The sequence below is a fragment of the Hibiscus syriacus genome, unplaced genomic scaffold, assembly GCF_006381635.1.
Source record: "Hibiscus syriacus cultivar Baekdansim isolate YM2019G1 unplaced genomic scaffold, ASM638163v2 tig00014086_pilon, whole genome shotgun sequence".
Lineage (NCBI taxonomy): Eukaryota > Viridiplantae > Streptophyta > Magnoliopsida > Malvales > Malvaceae > Hibiscus > Hibiscus syriacus.
In genome coordinates this window covers 73,384-90,843 of record NW_024062316.1, presented here as the reverse complement: position 1 = coordinate 90,843, position 17,460 = coordinate 73,384, and the positions used below count along the sequence as shown (strand labels likewise).

The 17,460-nt window shown below is 38.3% G+C and overlaps 2 protein-coding genes and 1 pseudogene across 2 annotated transcripts; 2 read left to right on the top strand and 1 right to left on the bottom strand.

Annotated features, from left to right (window-relative positions):
• Window positions 1-3,086: 3,086 nt before the first annotated feature.
• LOC120206928 (receptor-like protein kinase ANXUR2) lies at window positions 3,087-4,416 on the top strand. Its single transcript, XM_039206490.1, has one exon. It carries the CDS (start codon window positions 3,117-3,119, stop codon window positions 4,269-4,271), a length of 1,155 nt encoding a protein of 384 aa, XP_039062421.1. The 5' UTR covers window positions 3,087-3,116; the 3' UTR covers window positions 4,272-4,416.
• Window positions 4,417-5,006: 590 nt separating this feature from the next.
• On the top strand, window positions 5,007-6,246 carry LOC120206930 (receptor-like protein kinase FERONIA). The gene has a single exon (XM_039206493.1). The coding sequence runs from the start codon at window positions 5,086-5,088 to the stop codon at window positions 6,160-6,162; it is 1,077 nt and encodes a 358-aa protein (XP_039062424.1). The 5' UTR covers window positions 5,007-5,085; the 3' UTR covers window positions 6,163-6,246.
• Window positions 6,247-7,514: 1,268 nt separating this feature from the next.
• Window positions 7,515-10,509, bottom strand: LOC120206927 (annotated as a pseudogene).
• Between the last annotated feature and the right edge of the window lie 6,951 nt (window positions 10,510-17,460).

The following is a 17,460-nucleotide window of genomic DNA, read 5'->3' as shown; positions in this document are numbered from 1 at the left end:
AGAGTCGTCACTAATAACTTCGTCGCTATTATATTAGTGACAACTTTCTTGAATTTCGTCACAATTGTTTATATTTTTTATGACAACATTTTCTTACGGAAAAAGTTTAATAAAGTGACAAATATATTATCACAACTATATATTTAAAGTAAAAAATAAAAATTAATTATGAAATCAATTATAATAAATATTATATTTGTAGTTGTAACCATCTTATTTAGGAATCAATTTTTTAATAATTTGAATGATTATAAGGTAGTTTCTATTTAAATATTTTTTAGCGATTGACAACGCGCACACACATCTTACAAACGCAATTGTTTCTAGGATAATTATTTGTTAACGATGGTTGATCGATTGATCTTACTTATTCCTGGATGTGGTGTTGAGACTCGTAGTTAAAACTGAAAATCTGAGCCGTGATGTCAAAGTTGGGGTGATACATATGGATGCTTCTATTTCACCTATATCAATAGCGTATGCATGCTATAATTTAGAACATTCATTGAGTTCTCATGAATTCATACTCGTTTTATTGATTATAGAATATTTTAAATTCGATGAATACTAATTCAACTTAAAGGGGAGGGGAAGGGGAACTCTAGAGAGAAAAGGAAATGCTTTTAGCGAGTGTAGAACCTATGATCTATGAGAATATGAGAGAACAAAGATGAATAATTTAACCAACCGACCAAAAGTGCTTGCTCTGAAGTAGAATAATCTTAATACTTATTATGAAGGAGAGAATTAACAAATAAATTATTATTACAATGATCTACGAGAGGATGCTTTTTTTCTTTTAATTTAAGAGGTTTCCTCGAAACGGAGACAATTCAACATTCTTGATCAAGAAAAGGGTCATCTCCATTATATCAATACAACGGAGACGTCTTCGATGTGACAACGCAATAGAAGATTTATGAAAGTACCTAGAGACTCAATGCTCCAGCAGAGGTATCAAAATTTCAATTCTTGCATACATTAATTGTTCAAACATCACATGTTATTCTTAGAGAAGGTTTTTTTAAATACACGAGTTAGAAGTAACTTGACAGTTTCTCACAAGTTGTATTCCTATAAAAAATGAGTTAATCAATAACTATTATGGTTATCAGACTGTGAAGCGATGCCCATAACGCGATGTAAAGGATTGTTGTAGAAGTCTTCCATATTTTTTTTTTCATGTTGTCTTTGTAGAAGTCAATGTCCAAGGTATGATTTCTTGTGTTTTTGAGCACGCTCCCTTGTACACTTTGATGAGCCTTTTGTATCGCCTAAGATCGTGATGAGGCATTGACGCCCAAAACATCTTGGAGAATGTGTTTTGTAACAGGATAGACTCTCTGTTTATATGTTCGAACCTATGGGAAGACAAAACTGCGTAGGATCTGAAGTGGGAGACTCACGGGAAGAGTGATTTTGGTGAGAGGGATAGGTGGATCGCTCACGTTGTCCTCCCTTTTCTTCTCCTCATCATATTCACCTCTGGCACTCTTCAATGGACTAGTTAGAGGTGAGGATGGTTGTTTTGATTTGTAGAAAGGATGATGATTGTTGTTTTTATTTTTTTGGGGATCTTGATTGATTCAATCAGTCGTGAGGTTCGTCCACATTCACCACGCCAATTGTTGATGAGATTAAATTTATCTCGTCGTTCATTAACGGTTTATCACTTCAGATTTAGACGAATCTCAGTTGGTAAGAAGACATTTGTTAGTCATCATTTTCTATTAGAGATATTAAGGCATAAAGGAGAGTATTGGTGCACAAAAGTAGTGTTGTAAATGAGACGAGACAGATTGTGAGCTATTCGAGATCGACTTGATAAATGCTCGATAAATACTAGGATCAAATGGATCGACTCGAGTTCTTAACGAGCCGAAACGAGCTACCTGATATTTGATTCGAAAAGCTCGTGAGCAGCTCAAAAATATAATATATTAAGATTTTATTTTCTTTAAAAATAAATTATTAATAATATCAACATTTATGTATTGATTTTTAAAAATACAGTAAGATTTTCATGTATTTAAGTTTTAGGTTAGAGTTAGAGTTTGAGGTTTCAATCGAATTAAGTTTAAGAATTTTTTTCATTTCGAGCTGTTCACGAGCTTCAGTTCAGGATTTCAAGTTCGAGTCGAGCTTGAAAATTTTAAACTCGCTAGTTTTCAAGTTTAGTCGAGTTCCATTTTAGAGTTTACTCTGCTCGACTTGGCTCGTTTACACCTCTACTCAAAAGGAGGGGTGGTCTCCATTTTCTAATTTATCATACGATGTGCAAGAGTTTACGAATAGTTTTTAGAATTGTTTGAAATATGATTAGACGTGTGGATTGATACATATTACTTTCGATATTCCTAATTATATTTAGATACAAAATCTGTAGGTCTTGACTAATCGAGTAAGAATATTTTGTAAAAAATTAATGACACTACTATATGATAATTAAATCATTTGTAGGATGCGCACGTATTTGATATAAAAGAGCATGACCTTTTTTAACAAATATATGACATTTTTAGCGAAAGTTGATATTTATATGAAATTAAAAACATGTTGACTTTATTAATATGATTGTATGAATATGATTAAATTAAAAGCATGCGTACGTATAAGAATATTTATAATGAAAAAATATAATTAGTTCATTTACCATAGTCATCATAAACCACCATGTGTAAAATGAATGGACCACCATATCAACACTGTGAATTGTAACATCAATATCGTAATGGTTAACGTTTAATTTTTTTGGTCAAATGGTTAAATTAATTTTTTTGGTCAAATGGTTAAATTAATTTTTTTTAGTTTAAGTCGTACGAGATGTAAAAAAAATCAGCAATCATTTTAATTTTTTAATAAACTTTGAATGCCTCAAATATCATTAATATATAAATTATTATATAAAAATAAAAATATTAAAAAAAAAACATATAAACGTTAGGACTTGGGTGACAAGCAACCATAAAGCATAAAGGGCCATCACACTCGTTTCCGCGTTTTGAAATAAATTTTCGCTGACTCTTAAATTTCAAGTCGCACTGAAAAACCAGTGGTATTCAAACTGCATAATCTTATAAAGTAAGTTAAACTTTACCATATATCTTCTCTCAAGCATGTTGATTAAATATAATCCAATGAAGCATCCTCTGCGTTCTCTTCTACACTTGTTTGTTGCCAAGAAAAAATCCCCTCAACTAGAACCAGGTTCAGAACTTCCGGATGAGATATGCCGTCAATTTTCACTAGCCGAGCTCAAAGCCGCTACCAACAACTTCCACCCAGACTCCATTTTTCGTACAATTCATGGCTGTAGTACTCTTTATAAAGGGATCATCGATTATGGAACCGTTGTTTTTATCAAACGTATCTATAGCAGTTCAAAACCAAATGAGGTAGAGATGCTTTGCCAGTTGCACCACCCACATCTCGTCTCTCTTATCGGCTTCTGCCTCCTGGAGAAACAGACGCTCCTGGTGTTCGAATACATGAGCAGAGGGTCACTCGCTGATTTCCTCTTTGGGGGTGGGGAGGATTTTGTTCCACTAGCTTGGAAACGTAGGTTGCAGATCTGTATCGGTGCAGCACGTGGATTACATTACCTTCACACCGGGGCCAAGCGTTCTGTAATCCACCGTGACATCAGGACCTCAAACATACTTATAGATGAGCAATGGTCTTCTAAACTTTCTGATTTTGACCTCTCCAAACTGGGTCCTCGTAGCATGTCCAAAGCCTTGATAAGAATTGATTCACGTGTTTTGGGAACTTTGGGATTTATGGATCCAGAGTATGCCATGTCTGGGGAACTCACAGAAAAATCTGACGTCTTCTCGTTTGGGGTCACTTTGTTCGTAGTTCTTTTTGGCAAAGCAGCGATTGATCGCAGCCTACCGACGAATCAAAGTTATATACTTGATTGGGCCAAGGAATCCCTAAGGGAAGGAACCATTTATCATGCCATTGATCCACAGCTCAAGGGAAGGGTAGCTCCGGAATGTTTGAACAAGTATTTGGAAATCGCTTCTAGTTGTGTCCACGGTAGGGCAAACGAAAGGCCGGCGATGGGCGAGGTGGAGGTCACCCTTGAGCTTGCCTTGGAGCTACAAAACAGAGCAGATGCTGAAATGGAGGCTTTCAATCCTTCTGGTGAATATCTGTATGAAGAAGCATTATTTTCTGCCTTTCTTAGGAATTTTTCTGGTCTTGATAGCAAATATACTTCTTTGTTATCATATTCAGATAGCAGTAGTTCCAATTCTAGTAGTTAAATGCTTTGTGAGGAAGGATAGCGATAACTATTTAGATAGTCTGCCAATTGAATTCCCAAGCACTCTTTCATTGTAGCATGGCTCATCAAGGATGGATCGACAATGGAAGGATGAAGACAGTAATTCTGTTTAATCGTCTAGTTATCCGAGCTTATATTTATTGATCATATTGTGATTGTACTAATTATTGATTTATGACAATAAATCGTTCCTTCTCTTTGTAGTTCTTGCTTTGCTTAAATCGCATACTTGCTTGATGTGTTTATTAGGCCATTACAGTCAGAACAGAAAAGATTAGAATCCCAAATTCTGAGCAGCTCACAGTTCACTCCCTCCTGAGAGGATGAGGGGCTTCATGCGGTCAAAAGGATCATTCCAGGTAATAGAAGCATGTTATTTTGATGAGGTTAACTCTTAACTACATTAAATGCTTTCAATTCTCAATCCAAGTATCTTAGGAATCTCATTAGTTGCATCAGAAGAATGTGCTTAATACATGATATTTAGCTGTATCAACCTAGCAATAGCATCCATGACAACTAAGCACCTCCTATAATTGAGATCCAATGAATCAAGTCAAGGGTCGTCGCTTTGCTTTTCTCAATAAAGAACTAAAAATGCAGGACGACAAGAAAGAGAAAGGAAAGAAAGTAAAAAAGTTATAGAAAAGTCAACTATTGTTCATTAAAGTTGGTAATTGAGAGCTGCATTTTATGACTTTTAGGACATCAAAATCACCAGGACAAGAGCCTGTGATTCTCTCTCTCTCTCTCTCTCTCTCAAGTTTCTAGTTAAACAAACAAAACTCAAGCCAATGGGTTCTTGTTCACATTCTCTTCCATCTTTCTCTAAAGTTTTGAAGGAGATCAAATCCAAAATCAGACGAACAAAATCCAATACTCTTAACAGATCACTTCCAGATGAATTATGTCACCGAATTTCACTGACCGACATCAAAGCTGCTACCAACAACTTCCACAAAAACAAGATTATAGCCAATGGTGATACGGGATTTATATATGGAGGGAAGATCAATGGCGGGTTCTATGCTATTAAACGCTTAATTCCGACCAGTGATTCACTCCTACCGCTCGTCGAGTTGAGATGTGGGGCGGAGATTCTCTGCCAGTTGCGCCACCCGAATATTTTATCTCTCATTGGTTTCTGCGACGAGAAAAAAGAGATGATCCATGTATATGAATATGTAAACAATGGGAGCCTTCACGATAATCTCCATTCTCAGAATTATGATCCCATCCCATGGAAGCGAAGACTGGAGATATGCATCGGTGTAGCTCGAGCTTTACATTATCTTCATACGGGAGCAAAGTTTATACTAATCCATCGCGATGTCAGTAGCAAGAACATCCTTCTGGACGACCAATGGACTTCGAAACTCTGTAATTTCGGTTTCTGCAAGAGGGGGCCTCTTAGCCTATCAAGGGGTACAGTTTCCATTGAAGTAGAATCAGACATAACTTATACTTTTGCATGCTTGGCTCCGGAGGTAGCAAGAACAAGCAGGGTATCGACCAAATCTGATGTTTTCTCATTCGGGGTTGTTCTGTTTGAAGTTCTGTGTCGTAGACGCGTATTCGATGCAAAATTGCAGATGGAACAGCGATTTCTATATACTTGGGCACGTAAATGCATTGAGAATGGAACAATTTACAGTATAATTGATCCATACCTGAAGGGAAAGATAAGTCCACAGTGTTTGAAGAAATTCTTGGAGATTGCTTACAGTTGTGTCCAGTATGAGGAAAACAAAAGGCCTACCATGGGTGAGGTGGAGGCGACCTTGGAGCTTGCGTTGGAGTTGCAGAAGCAAGAAGAATACGAAATGGAGAGTATAAATCCGCAAGGTGAATTTATTTGTGAAGAAGCATAATTTTTATGTACCATCTAACTGGTTGCTTTGATGATGGTAAATGCACAAAAATCATGAATTATTGTGTAGGGTCTGAAGATGTGATTTCAGTTGTGTTCCTGGTTTTTAAGCCTGGTGTTTAAATGTTTTTGAAATATGAATAAATCACATTGCCCAAAATGCGAACCAAAAGAAGTAACCCAAAATCAGGACTTGAGATTTGAGTTGCAGTAAAGATTTTAATAGAATTGGGTAGGGATGTGCATGTGACCCGAATCCGACGGGTTCCAATCGGGTCGGGTTTTTTAAAAAAAAAATCGGGGTTGGGTTCAGGTTTAGGGTGAAAAAAATCCGACCCGGAAAAAATATATAATTTTACCCTATATATTTAGGGATAATTACAATAATACCCCTCTATATATAATATTTTTCAATTAAGTCACTGTTTTTATTGAATAAAAATATTTTTTATTTCGGGTCGGGTTTCTATGTCATATATTTGGGTCGGGTCGGGTGAAACCTTGTTTTGGTCGGGTCGGGTCTCGGGTGGAGGCTCCCTTGTTTTCGGGTCGGGTGGACCAAAAACCCGACCCATTCCCATCCATAGAATTAAGATGAGTAAAATTTGACTTGAAAAAATTATCTTTTTGAATCAACTCGACCTGAAAATTTTTTACTCAAATTTATTTCGAGTTGTGATTTTTTAAACTCGACTTGAATTTTTTTAAATTCGAGTCAAGTTATAAAATATAACTCGAAATTTTTAGTAATTAGTGGATTAGTTTTCAAGACTTTTTCAAGTTTAAGTTGAGTCTTTCGACTCTATATGATATATGTATATCACATATGGAAAAAAATATGAAGAAATATATATGTATTATATAACGTTATAGAAAATTATTTAAATTGAAATCAAATAGTATTATAATATTATAAATATTTATAATAAAATTTAAACAGAAACTCGAATAATTCGATTCAAAATTTATAAACTCAACGAAAAAATTTCAAATCAAGTATGAGTTATAAAATAAGATTAAGAAACTATTTATCCTAACAGTATTTTTTTTTTATATCAGAAGACTGATAAATGATCAATTTTAAGAATTAGAAACCAAAACTAAAAAGAAAATTCTTGGGATAATTATTTGGTTTCTTATTTGAAGAATGGTCGTAGTTTAGATTGATTTTAGCACTTGCAAAGTTCCAACCACCCCAATTATTAGCATCGTTATTAAATGGACCGACCTGGTCAAAGCCATAAAGTAAACAATATGAGATACATCAGACCAAACTTGAAATCATATATATATATATATATATATATATATATATATATATATATATATATATATATATATATATATATACTACAATACAAATATTTTATTGATTTCAAATAAAAATACCAAGGGAGCTTTAGCAGTGAAATTGGACCGTTTACTTGGTCATCGTCCACTACCGGCTTCAACTATTTTCCCCCATTCTTTCGACAGTTGAAGTTGACATGGTTTGATCCTACGCACCGAAACACAGACGCGTTTGAAATTAAGGACCACGTGACTACTAGCTACCAATTTCGAGTTTTGATCATCGTCCTTGAGGATTTCTGATCTCGGAAAACACTGCCTTAGACAAGGGTCTGTCAGAATCTTTGCTGACAAAAGTATCACTTGTCGTTAAACTGAAACTACCGGTGCTCTTGGAGTTGAGGACATGATCGCCGAGGCTACTGAAAACGTCGCCGCTGTCGTCTTCCAGTGCTTTCAAGGGGGTCTCCTCATCAAACTCTGCTTCTATGGAAGCCCCATCGATTACAGGTTTAAGCTTCGCCTCGCCACTTTCTTGCAATTGTAGTGCGAACTCTAGTCCCCACACCACATCGCCCATCGAGGGCCTTTCGGATCCTTCGTCATTCAAACAACTCATTGTCACCTCGGTGAATTTTTTCAAACACTCGGGTGCAATCTTACCCCTCAAGAATGGATCAATGATTTTGTGAAGAGTTCCACTTCGGTGGCATTGTTGAGCCCATGCTGCTAAGCTGATCTGTGCCTTGTCGGCCGATCGACTAATAGGTGGCCTAGCGCATAATATTTCACATAGGACCACGCCGAATGAATATACATCGGATTTCGCTGTCAACTGTTGACGACGATAGTACTCGGGGTCTAAATACCCGAAGCTACCTTTCACCACTGTGCTAACATGTGCCTGGGATATGTCGGTAGGGCCGATTCTAGACAACCCGAAATCTGAAACTTTAGACACCCACTTCTCATCCAACAAAATGTTTGTTGTCTTAACGTCTCGATGAATGATCATGTGCTTGGCACCCGAGTGAAGATAATGCAACCCACGAGCGGCGCCGATACAAATCTCTAAACGTTGCTTCCATGGGAGAGCAGGGTTTTCGGTGCTGTAGAGATGATCACGAAGTGTACCATGAGCCATGTAATCGTAAACGAGGATCATCTCCCCATCATCGTTGCAGTATCCGATTAACGACACCAAATGTAGGTGGCGTAGCTGCGAGAGCATCTCGATCTCGGTCTTGAACTCGTGAGCCCCTTGTTGAGACTCGGGATTCAACCGTTTGATCGCGACGGGGGTTGCCCCGCCATCGATGAACCCTTTGTATACGTTGCCGAAACCACCGACACCGATAATGAAAACACTGTCGAAGTTGTTGGTTGCCCCTTTGATCTCAGCAAGTGAAAAGTAACGGCAAAGGTCAGATGGTAGGGATGACCCTCGGGACTTGGTTGACTTGGTAGACTTGGTGGATTTGGTTGTGTAGGAAAATTGGCTCCACCATGAAGCTCCGTCGTTGGAACCTGAATCTTTGACTCTTCTCTTTTGCCGGAAAACCAAGAAACAAATAAGACACAGAACAATTAGGCCACCTATCACACCTGCCACGATACCAATTGTTGTTTTGCTGCTGCTGTTGGTTGATCCCGGTGGTGAACTCACTGGAGGATTTATCAGGATCGGATCCGGATTCGGTCCGGAAAGATCCATATTATTGCTCAATTTGAAGATTTCTAGTCCATTCAAGATTGCATCAGAGAAAGTGGTCCCCCATTCCGGAGCAGGATGCAAAGCAACAGAGAGACTTTGTTGCTTTAGATTTCCCCTTGTTCCCATTGCAACAACATAGTCCCTATACACTGGGAACCCATTTCCAGTACTCCAGACTATAACATCTGCTTGAGTTTCTGCAGTTAAATTAGCCAAGAAGATCTCAAAGACTCTGTTACCTTGTTCCGTTACCTCTATCTGGAACTCACAGAAATGTAACCTGACATAGTAACTGAACCCAGAATCAACAGGGAACTCCCATGTCAGATTGTAGTTCTGATTCTCAGTCTTGTTCAATCCCATGGTTCTGGCAGTGACATAAACATCCCTTGGAGCCGAATACGATGGTATATTGCTGAAGGTGAGATTCACACTGGTATTAACGGGAAGAGCACTTGGCTTCGCTATTGTCAAATAGTCGTCGTCACTTGACCAGTGCCGGAACATCCCGGTGTCTTTTCCCGGCGTGATTTCCTTCCCACCGACGTTGACTCGATACACACTCTCGAGGGCAGTGTCGTTTCCTACGGAGAACAAGGCTCCCATAGCCTGGCCTATAAAAGTCGCCCCTCCGTCACTGTCCGCTGTATAATATAGATTTGTCGGCATGGAAACAACTTCGATTCCATTGATGAAAGCGTAGGAATCAACGATATCGGGACTTGGGGTGAAGGTTAAGTTTAGCCTTTGGCTTTCATCCACGTTTAAACAAAATTCCTTGACCACAGTAGCTTTGCCTTGTGCATGGAGTAAAGCACTGAAATTCTTGAGAAGGGTATAAGGACCTGCTTTGACAGAGAAGAAAGATTTATTAGAAGGGTCGTCAAAGCCTGGATATGATGCCGGCCCCGGGTAGAAGTGCAACCGAATGAACTTTTGACCGGCCGTTAAGGGAATCGAATAGGTGAATTCGGAGTGAGAAAGACGGGCTGTGGAGTAGGGGACACTCTCAACTGAGTTTTGTATAGGTGCTGTTGAAGCCGTGGATGATTCATTGTTTTGTTTTGATGGTCTAAAGGGGTGAACTTTCCATGGACATCTCCCAACCAAGGACGGCCGTCGAGAGATTGGTCGTCTTTGGAAGAACCACAGTCGATTGTGATGTTCTCGGTGGGGCTATAAGGGGTAACCTCGGTGTCGGAGGCAACAGGGACAGCAAGGTATGCTATGAAGAAGAAGAGACATGGAACTAACAGGTATTTGCTTGTAAACTCCATTGTCATAGAGAGAAAGATTTGAAGAAAGGGATCAGAGCCAAGAAAGCTAGAAAGTATGAACTCTTTCAAGTACTGAATTGCTATGAAATTTCATACGATATTCTCTCCTTCCCTCCATCTTCCTCAGTTGTTTTCTCATCTGCGGGTCAACTTTGCAACAATTTCACGCGTCTTCTTTTTAATATAAATGGTAAAATAAAACATATATCACTAAAGTTTAAGCGGTATATAATTTATATCATTCAACTTCTAATTTTATCAATTATAACATTAAACTTTAGTTTTGACTTCAATTATGACACTAAAACGTTTAATTTTAAGGACACCATGAGGCGGATAGATCTTTCCGTTACTATGATGACGTAGAAAAAATTATGTCATTTTGACAACAACTATTGACTTCCAAAGCGGTGTCGTTTTAGGCATTGAACTTTATGAGCATTATCGATTTTGACACTAAAATTTTAAATAGTTCACTTTTTGCTCTGTATTTTTTTAACCGTCACCGACAATCAATCATCGCCTGTCATCGGTCGTCTATCACGGTAATATTGATACTAAAACGTTCGCATTTCAATCATGTTTGTTCTCATTGGATTGGTTTTTCACGAAACCCGCTCAAAATCAAAATCATTTGAAAGTTTGACGTGCTAATACTCTGGTCTCTTCTGAAGACCGTTCGATGAGTATAGTTTGAGGTTTGTTGTTCGTCTTCTCGAAATAATGCTTCTCATCATTTGAATTTTTAAATAAATGCTTCAAATCTAAGAAAGCCCCCAAACCCAAAAAATTATAGATTTTTTATCTAATGTCGTCGATTTTGAGTGATTTTCGTGGAAAAAAAAAACAAATATAGGAAAAGAAATATGAGTAAAACACGAATGTTTTGATACTGATCTTATCACAAAATACGATCGATGACAAACGATGATTGATTGACGGCAGCAATCGAAAAACTACAATAACAAAAAGTGAATTATTTAAATGTTTAGTGACAAACCGATGCAACTCTAAAGTTTAATGCCAAAAACGATGTCTTTTTGGGCATCAATAATCGTCAATAAAATGATGTAATTTTGTACATGTTATCACACTATTTAAATTTCAACAATCCAATGATACAATTGAAATTAAAACCGAAATCTAGTATTATGGTTGAAAAAATTGAAAGTTGAATCATATAAGCTACACATTACTTAAAAATTGAGTAAGTATAATTTATTTAATACAAATATTAAATTGATCAACGCCAAAGACTATTATCATCTTCTTTTTGTATTACAGTGATGCATATATAATAGTCACGGAGGACTTGCCAAAAGCATCATAGTGTTTGGCAGGACTTGGTTGGGCGAGGGATATTATCTTTCTTCATTTTATAAAATCAAATTGAATTTCGTTGAATAAACATATAAAGGCGGCGTTTTCTATAAAAAAAAAAACTATCGGTGATCGGTATATTTATCGATCTAATATCGATCAGACTATATTTTTTGATCTAGCACCTTTAGCAGTAAAGCGCGCCCCCTGTACCGCGCTATATATTGATTTGGCGCCACGTGAGCTAAGGCGCGTCCCCTGAAACGCGCCTTATGCTGACATGGATACACGTGTGTAAAGCGCAGGGTAGTTGTATAATTACACCTAAGACGAGGGGCAGGGGCCGTGCATTCTGTGAATCTGACACGCGTCAGGAAGGCTCGCGCCTTAGGTGTAATTACACAACTACCCCGACTTCAATACCCCCAAACCTCCCTATAAATACCTCAATCCTCAATCACTTTCATCACACCAAATTCTTTCAACTTCTCTCAAATACTCTTATAATCTCTTCTAAGGTATATTTTATTATATTTTTAATATTTTGTACTTAATTTATTTAAGTATTTAATTTATTTAATATTTTACTTATTTAATTTTTTTGCAGATATAAAATGACAGACGATCTACTTCGCTTTGATGCAAATCATATATCACGACACTTTGCTGATACGGTAACATTTTAACATTTTAATTTAATTTAAATTATTAGTAATAATTTGTTGATTTATTTAATGCATGATTATTAGATTAAGAATTAATTTTTGTAATTATTTAATTTTAGGAGAATGACCGTGTATTAGATCCTTTTATTAGGAATCTTAAGTTAGTAATACCTAGCCGTGTCTTTCCGTATTTAGTAGAGGCTGGATTCGGTTACATAAGTAGATATCAGGGTTACTGTAAGATAGAGTCAGACATGATTTCTGCCTTAGTAGAGCGGTGGAGGCCGGATACCCACACATTCCATCTTCTGTGCGGATTGTGCACGATTACACTTGAGGATGTTTCTATACACCTGGGGCTTTCGGTGGATGGAGATGTGATATCGGGGATCGCGCATGGTTCCTGGACTACTTTGTGTCGGGATAATCTAGGACGTGTCCCGGAAAATTTTAACGGTAGTTGGATACCGTTAAATTGGTTAGATGCCAATTTTCGTGATTTGAGCGAGGACGCGTCTGAGGATGAAGTTAAAATGTATGCACGGGCATGCATACTGCAGCTGATAGGAGGGTTGTTGATACCAGACAAATCACGCAACCAAGTTCGCTGCATGTGGTTGCGACACCTTGGCGACTTTCATCTGGTCGGATCACTCAATTGGGGCTCGGCAGTGTTGGCTTTCCTGTACAGAGAGATGTGTCAAGCCATTGACTACAGGCGTAATGCTATCGGCGGATGTCTCCTGCTACTGCAGTATTGGGCATGGTATCGATTGCCCTTTTTATGTCCCGTTGTCAAGAACCATTCGTATTTCCGCTACTACTGAGGTAATTGTAAAACTGATTTTGTATATTAATAATTTTATACAGTGAATAAGAAATTATTTTTCTTGAATAGGTGGTCTACTGATAGGAAAAATCATCAGGAGCTACCTGATGATTTAGAAAAAATTAGGGTGTTAATCGATCAGAAGGCTGGCACACATGTATGAATTTTAATGTTTAAAAATTGATTTTAGATTATAGTTATATAATTAGATTATAATTAGGGTGATATATTCTACTGATGATGTTAGTGCGGTGATCCCACCTGAGTTGAGGGGCCCATTAGATGTTTGGATGGTGACGGTACCCTTGATCTGTTATGCGACCGTCGAGTGACACTCCACTGATCTCGTGCTCCGACAATTTGGTTGTTTTCAACCAATTCCAGAAGCACCTCGCAATATGGATGAGTTGCATAGAACAGATAGACGCGGCAAGACAAATACAGATTGGCTGGTGAGGCATCATGCGTGGGTCGTGTTGTGAGATGATCGACATCGGCGCCTTCCCCGTAGAGAGCCCATTTTTGATGACCTCTTGATGGTTACTGAGGGTTATTACGAGTGGTTCAACAGTAACGGGAAACCGTTTCTGGTTCCCGAGGATGCACGAGGGCAGACCTTTCCGCGACGTCGACAGAGACCGTCACCGACACAGCACCATCGTCCCCTGACTCGTGGACGGAGAGCAGGTGCTTCTGGTTTATCCTCAGCTGCACCAGCAGGACCTTCACAGCAGCCACCGCAGCCATATATGATGCCGCCGTCGCCTTTTCATTACCATATGTCGACGCCGCCATTCCCTTACCCGATGCCACCGCCGCCACCGTCACAGATGACCCCTCCTGGAGGTTATTATGGGTCTATGTTTGCAGATCCAACTTGGGGTTCATATACTGGATATTTGGCAGGTTCAGCATCATCACCCATGGCCGAAGCACAGACACCTCCTGTACAATTTTCACACTCAGCGATGTCTGGGTTTTATGAGTTTTTCCAGTTTTCACAGGCCGGTGTGATAGTCAGTCATACACCTCCAGGGTCCTTATTCTATGGAGGTGCTTCATCGTCATCAGCTCCTCATGTACCTACTCAGGACTACGACGGCGATGATGATGACAGCGATGAGTCACAACCAGTGATACGAAGAAATCCTCCTCGAGACCGACAGTCATCGCCCTACGGAACACATTTACGTCGAATGCATCGATAGATTTTGTTTTTTATTATATTTGTATTTAGTTTATTAGATTTTTTAATTGTAATTTTTTATTATTCATCATTTAATACTTACTTTATTTTTTAAAAATTTGTTGGACTTTTTTAATATATTTCAGTTAATTTTGTTTATTATCATTTAATATCAGTTATTTTAATTTGGTTATCATTTACCATTTAATACTTATTGTAAGTTTGTTGCATTTAAAATTATTTTGAAATACCAAATTGTTATCAGTTAGATAAAATTTAATGATTGTGTTCGATAACTTTCTTAAGTTTGTCACTTATTATCTCTTTTATTATAATCACATATAACACAAACGTCCAATCTCGTATTATTGTATCGTTTTTTTAATCTTCATCAGTGATTATCGAATGACATTAACTTGAAGTAAATACAAATTGAAGTACAAGAATTATTATTTGATAAACAAATACATCATTTCCTCATCAATTGTTACTTGATGGGAACAGAAGTGGACATGTTTTTCTAGTATGTCCTGGGTTTCTACAATGCCCACATCTTCTGTCTTGTCTAGATCTTTCTCGAATATACATATCGCAATGAATTCGATTGGATTTTGGACGACCACGCTCCCTCAATAAACTCGGATTTGGTACAATTGGAAGCCAAACTTGAACCTCATCAGGGTCTTTGTCATTACCTATGAGGGGAAACTCAAATTCGTATACCTTAAAAACTTCAGATAGTAGGTATACGGGATCCAAAAAATAGTTATAGTCTTGACGTGTATGCGAGCAAGCTGCTATCACATGAGAGCATGGATACTTCAGAGCTTGAAAAAACCTGCAGTCGCACGTTCTGTCCTTTTGATTTACTCTTAACGACACGGCTTCAATCCCTTGAAGAGGTCGCAGTAACTAATCTAGGGTGATAGACATGACCGCCTTGCATCCAGGTTTGAGCTTGTCTCCCGAGCTTCGCAAAGAGCGCCCCAAACGAAAATATATAGTCTTTACCAAAGCCGCTACTGGTAAGTGACGTGCACCCTTTAAGGTCGAATTGGTTGTCTCTGCCAAGTTGGTCGTCATGTGTCCATATCGATATCCACCATCATATGCTTTCGTCCACATTTCTTTATCGATGAGGCTGATGTAATCGTATCCTTCCTCATTCTTCGCCCGCAAATCTTGAAGCATTGATTCAAACGTTTGAGGAAGTAGTTCGTAACCTGATCAAAAAATGTATAACTTACTAACTTGCTTTCTTTGCAAAATTAAAACGAACGAAAAGAAAACACACTACATCAGTTTCACTTACCCATGCGCACAATTAATTGACGCTCATCATTCTTCTTGTACCTTCCATGATAGTTCGCAGCAATGTGTCGGAGACAATACCTATGTTGGACAAAGGGTGGTTGCCACATTGGACCCAAAGACTCCATTGCTGCTTTGATCCCAGCTCCTCGATCTGAAATGACACAGATGTTTTCCCTCGTGATAACATGTGCACGTAAATTTCGGATGAAAAAAACCCAAGAATATGTATCTTCTCCTTCGACAAGAGCAAAAACAACTGGAAGAATGTTGCGATTTTCATCTTGGACAACTGCCAATAATAAAACTTGATTGTATTTTCCATACAAGAAAGTCTCGTTGATCTGGACAACAAGCTTGCAGTATTTGACAGTATTAACGCACTGTGGGTAAGTCCAAAAAACCCGATAGAATTGGCATCGATTGCGGAGAACTCGATCATTATGGTATGCATAGGAGGTTTCGAAGTCCACAATTATCCCAGGATTCAACCTCCGTACCAGCCTAAACCAACCTAGAAGTTCGTTGTAAGATGCATCACATTCGCCATGAAGTTTGACAATGGCATTTTGTTTTGACAACCAAGCTTTTTTATAGGAGACAGTGTACCCATGCTGCGATTGTATAGCTGAAATCAACACAACAATAGCTATATGAGAGCTTGCTTTTACCATGGGCAAGATGGATTGGCATATCACTTTAGAGTCCAAGTTGGGATGATCTTGGTTGACCCCTCCAGCACAACATGTGTGAGAACCGTTGTATACTGTTAGTTCCCATATGTTGTTTTTCCTCTTCCTTTTCGATACACGAACCATCCAATTGTATCCATTTTCGCGTAGGGTACAGTAACATACATATTTATCGGTCGTGGATCAGTTGACTCTGGACTGAACATAATTATTGATATTGTAATTTTTTATAGCAACGCTTCTTCTTTGCTTGAAAACTCCATGCCTAAAGATAATTCACCATTATTTATTAATGAGTAATATCTATAGTCACCGAGATGAGGCATATCCACAAATTCTAGCCTGTACATTGCAGCATAATCAGCTTCATACATGTGTGCAAGTGGGTCAGTTTGTGTTACATTTCCTGGAACTTCATCATCATCGAAGTTGAATTGCGGTGATTCTGGGTGAATGAATAGTCCAGTCTCAGCACCATCCGCACCAAGCTCACAAAGCGGTTCTTCTGGTAAAGATGATGGTTCCTTCATGCGCTCCACATTTAGGTCGAAGAACCTACTACTTGCACGCCTTCCCCTTGAACTAGAAGGCATATCGACATTGAGATCGAAAAAGCTCGCAGTCGAATGTCTCCCCCTTAGAGCTTGAAGTCATCGTCTCAAATGGGAACTGCACAGATGGTTGCGTCGATGGCATCTTCATATTAAGGTCAAACGGATTTGCAGATGAATGACTTCCCCTTGAACTGGACGCGATGTTGTCATACGGATTGTTCGTCGACCCACCTCGGTACATATCGTAAGGAGTTCCGGATGAATGTCTCCCCATTATGGAATTAAAATCATTACACATTATTGTCGTCGGACTATCAACTTGTTCAGCCAACCCATAGTGGAAGCTTAATGATTGACCCCGAACGGCACACACTTGAATAAAATTTGCATACATCTCAATATCGGCGTCTGAATAATTACTTTGAGCTTCAACTATAATTTCAACATCATCATTGTTCAAA

What these genes read in the sequence shown, in the direction of transcription:
- LOC120206928 (XM_039206490.1), top strand. Translation starts at nt 3,117, where the DNA reads ATGTTGATTAAATATAATCCAATGAAGCATCCTCTGCGTTCTCTTCTA.
- LOC120206930 (XM_039206493.1), top strand. Translation starts at nt 5,086, where the DNA reads ATGGGTTCTTGTTCACATTCTCTTCCATCTTTCTCTAAAGTTTTGAAG.